The sequence below is a fragment of the Octodon degus genome, unplaced genomic scaffold (genome assembly GCF_000260255.1).
Source record: "Octodon degus isolate 3935 unplaced genomic scaffold, OctDeg1.0 scaffold00054, whole genome shotgun sequence".
Classification (NCBI taxonomy): Eukaryota; Metazoa; Chordata; class Mammalia; order Rodentia; family Octodontidae; genus Octodon; species Octodon degus.
This window is the reverse complement of record NW_004524630.1, coordinates 11169827-11174013: the sequence shown is the minus strand read 5'-3', so window position 1 is coordinate 11174013 and position 4187 is coordinate 11169827. Positions and strand designations below refer to the sequence as shown.

At 45.3% G+C, this 4187-nt stretch overlaps 1 protein-coding gene across 1 annotated transcript in view; it reads right to left on the bottom strand.

Annotated features, from left to right (window-relative positions):
- Prkdc (protein kinase, DNA-activated, catalytic polypeptide) overlaps window positions 1-4187 on the bottom strand; it is a 188415-nt gene that overhangs the window by 74533 nt on the left and 109695 nt on the right. The window contains exons 49-51 of the mRNA XM_023717692.1: window positions 3090-3233; window positions 1423-1574; window positions 414-545 (exon numbers count right to left, since the gene is read on the bottom strand). Of these exons, the coding sequence (XP_023573460.1) occupies window positions 414-545; window positions 1423-1574; window positions 3090-3233 (428 nt within the window). The remainder of the gene's footprint in view (window positions 1-413; window positions 546-1422; window positions 1575-3089; window positions 3234-4187) is intronic.

Sequence of the window (4187 nt, the reverse complement as noted above, 5' to 3'; positions counted from 1 at the left end):
AGACAGAGAAGGGAGAGAGAGAGAAAGGGAGAGAGCAAGGAAAGGAGGAGAAAGGAGAGAGATAAAGGTAAAGGGCAGGGCTGGGAAGATAGCTTGGTGGTCTAAGCCCCTGATCACTATGAGTTTGAGCTGCATAGCGAGACCCTGTACCAAATACATACAGACACATATACACACATAAGTAAAAGATTAAAAAAGAAAAAAGGCGGGGGGCAGTACTGGGAAAGTAACTCAGTGTTACTTTGAGTTCAGTCTTCAGTACCACAAAACAAAACAAACCGGAAAAAGGAAAGAAAAAATATTTCTACCTAGTCCTTGAATGAATTAACACTGAACCACGCTCCACTCTGCGATCCAACACGTGAAGGAAGACACAGGCCTAGAAAAAGGAGGCCCGCAGCGGTGACACTTACTTGGTGCTATCTATGCCACACTTCGGGTCATAGGGAGGCAGGTTATTGGCCATCACGATGCCTAATAACTGAATCCCTACAGAATTATCTTTAGAATTGGGATCTCGGCTGGAAAACTTTTCAAATATTAACCTGAAAAGTAAGAGCAAGAGAAAATAGGTTGTCTACCATGAAAATAGAAGCAGAAAGGTGAATTCAGCATTCTCTAAAGCTAATTTCAGCCACAGGTGTCAGGAGCACGTTCCTTCCACAGCTGAGCCTCTGCCTGCCAACTTCCCTTCTCCACATCTGGTCACTGTAGCACTGTAATAGGCAGATATAGATATAGATATAGATACAGATATCTATATATATATTTTTTAAATTTTGGCGAAATTGGGGATTGAACTCAGGCCCTTGTGCTTGCCAGGGAAGCACTTATTCCACTGAGCCATCTCCCCGGCCCCCCCCTTTTTTTTAATGTTTCCTTTTTTTTAATGGTCAGCTCAGCCCACCCTGGGGGTAGGGCTGGCATGGTATGCAGTACTGGAGATCGAACCGAGGTCCCTGCATGCTTGCCTAAGCTTGTCTAAGCAGGCGCTTTAGACCACTGAGCTATCTCACCAGCCCCCCCCCCTTTTTTTTAAATTTTAAATACTTTCCCAAATCCTTTGTTGACAGTGAAACTTCTATGAATGTTAGGTCAGCTTTCCTCAGGCTATGCTAAAATGAATTTAAAAAAAATCCTTAGAGGTCCCTCCCGAGGCCTCCTGCGGCCACACCCGGAAGAGCCTCACACCCAGCTGCCGGGCTGGTACAGGCGCAGCTGGCAGTGAGTCAAGGGACACCCTGGAGGCGTCGCACACCCTGACCATTTCCGGCATCAAACTGAAGACTGCGGCTTTAGACCCTTACGTGAACTCTGTTTCAAGTAATGTTCCTTATCCTATCATTTCATATAATCACACTTTGTTGCAACCATTTACAACATGCTTCGTTTTAACCTAAATTTCTAAACAACACTGTATACCTGTACGGGATGGAGAGGCAATCCTTCCAGCATTCAACAAGGGTTTTTATAATTTCAAGGTTGTGTCGAAACACAGCTCTCTTGGGATGGAAGACGTGTTTCATTAGGAAATGAAGCAATCGATTTGCTAACACTTCGTCTTTAGGGGTCCCCTGAAAAGATATAAAAGTTCTGTATTAATATGAAGCATTCCACTGCAGCCCAGAAGTTTATTTCTCAAAGGAAGCTGGCATTCTGCTCACCCCAGCTCCTAGTTAAATGCACTGCGGTTCTGTAGCGCTGACCACTGGTTCTGTAGTCACTGTAATGACTTCCCTGGCACGCTGTGCGGGACACTGACTGCACACACAGACCAGACCCAGCCTGGGCACCACAGTCTCCAAGGCAGCTGCAGCTCTGGCCCTGGCCAGCGTGTCCACTGCCTACCTGGTGCCAGCCCAGGGTCTCTGTTCATAGGTCCCTTCATCTGCAGGCTCTTACAGGGTCTCTGCCAAAGCCTCCAACAGGGCAGGGAAAAGGTCAGGAAGACCTGTTCCCTCCAGAACCCAGGATTTGTTGCTTTTATTTTTTTCATGTTATTAAACCATAAATTATTTTATCACATGAAGACTAAGAAAACACAGGGGTGTGGCGGTGTGTGCCCGTAATGCCAGCATTTGGAAGGCTTAGGCAGAGGGATCATGGATTTGAGGCCAGCCGGGGAGAAAAGTGAGATTATCTCACAAAATGATGATCAAAATACTTCGTACATGTTGAACCTCTCCCCAGAAGATGAGGGTGGAGCAAAGGGATAATGAAAGAAAATGATTAAAGTATGCTATGCGCATTTACAAGTCTGCCACAATGAAAGCCGTTCATCTGTGTAATCAATGCACTAATAAAGAAGTGGGGAAAAGGCTAAAGAATCAAGATTTGGTTTATTGTGAAATAAATGAGACTGCCATAGGCAGACACAAATATATAAAGATACACATGTGCATGTTACGTTTAGGGGCTGGGGATTTGGCTCAGCAGTAGAATGCTTGCCTAGCAAGCTGGAAGCCCTGGGTTTGGTCACTGGCACCAAAACCAAAAAATAAGCCTCCCCTACATTACGTTTAATGTGGACTATGTAAATGACGTCCTGCTGCAAGAACGTGCGCATACTGTGGAGCTCACGGTGTTGACGCACAGCGAGGCCCCAGCACACATACGTCTACTCAGGCAGATGGCCCGCCTACTTAGGACACAGTGGCACTCACGGGGCAGTCGCATAGCACCCGTTATCGTCACCAGTGACAGCTAAGACGCCGAGAGTAAATGAACTCGTAAGGAAGTGTCAGCAAGCCAGACTCCAGTCACCACAGAAGTCTTCACAACTCCACACTCAGGATCTCTGTCATCTGCTTTACACGCTTTCCGTAAATCTGTTATCTAGTTTCCAAGCTCCTGACAAGTAATGGCAACAAACGTACGCATCTGACAAACAAGGTTAGAGGGATTACTGAAAACAGTTGGTAAAAGCAAGCACTGTAAGCCACTAGCAGAGGAGCGGAGCCACCACATGACGCCTACTGCCGCGCAGTGACTCCATCATCAAGACCCTGTGAGTCCTCTGTCACATGCTGTCTGCGGTAATAGCAAAGAGTAACCCACCACTACGGAATGGGTGCACCAGCCGTACTTACCGTCGGGGCAGCCACGCCTGTCCAGGAGAGAACGGTAGCCACTAACTCAACCACCATGTAGTGAATTCCTTCTCCTCCATTGTTTTCAGAAACCACCAGCTGCAGCAAGGGGCTAAGCCAGTGCTTCGCGTAAGGACGAAAGCTCTAAAGCAGAATTTAGAAGTCAGATGTGGGAGAATCATTCTGAGTAACTTAGATATTAATACAGAAACATATCCTCTATCAGCTAAAATTTTATGACTTGTCCGAAATTCAAAACAGATCCAGCCAGGCTACCAAGTGAGTTCAAGGTCAGCCTGAACTGCAGAGGAAGATCCCATCTCCAAAAGACACACACACACACACACACACACACACACACACTACAAGTACTCTATACAGACCCTCTATCACACTTGAATAACATGTAGTTATATAGAAAATTCTTTACTTTATGCAATTGCGTAAGAAATGTGGAAAATAAGACTATGAAAATGAGGGAAGCATGCGCGCCTGAATTCTTTTGTGTCACTTTGTAGCCCAGGCCGGTCTCGCTCTTGCAGGCGCTTCCTGCCTCGGCCTCCTGAGCACTGGGGTTACAGGCTCCATTACCGTGCTCAGCTGGGTCTAGTCTGAATTTAGGACAAGTCATAAAACTCTAGCTGACAGAAGATACATTCCTGTATTGCTATTTTAGTTATTCAGGATGATTCTTCCATATCTGACTTACACACTTCACAGGCTTAAGATCTCTGAACTCTCAACGAGATGTACATACTAAATTCCACTGAGTTACTTCAGGAATTGCAGAATGCCACTTTGGTGTTTTGTTTGTTTTTGTTTTTAGGAAGGCAAGACTAAATATTAGAATCCAAGCTGTCTGTTTTTGTTTTTGTTTTTAGGAAGGCAAGACTAAATATTAGAATCCAAGCTGTCTTCCTTCTAAACCTTTGCACCCTTTCTTTTCCAAATCTATCTTCTAGGGGATTTCTGATCTACTCTTACAGCTTAATCTGTGTAATCCTACATCTTTTTTGATCATGTACCTGTTAGAAAAAAAATCACTGGGCTGGGGAGATAGCTCAGTGGAAAAAGTGCTTGCCTAGAAAGCATAAGGTC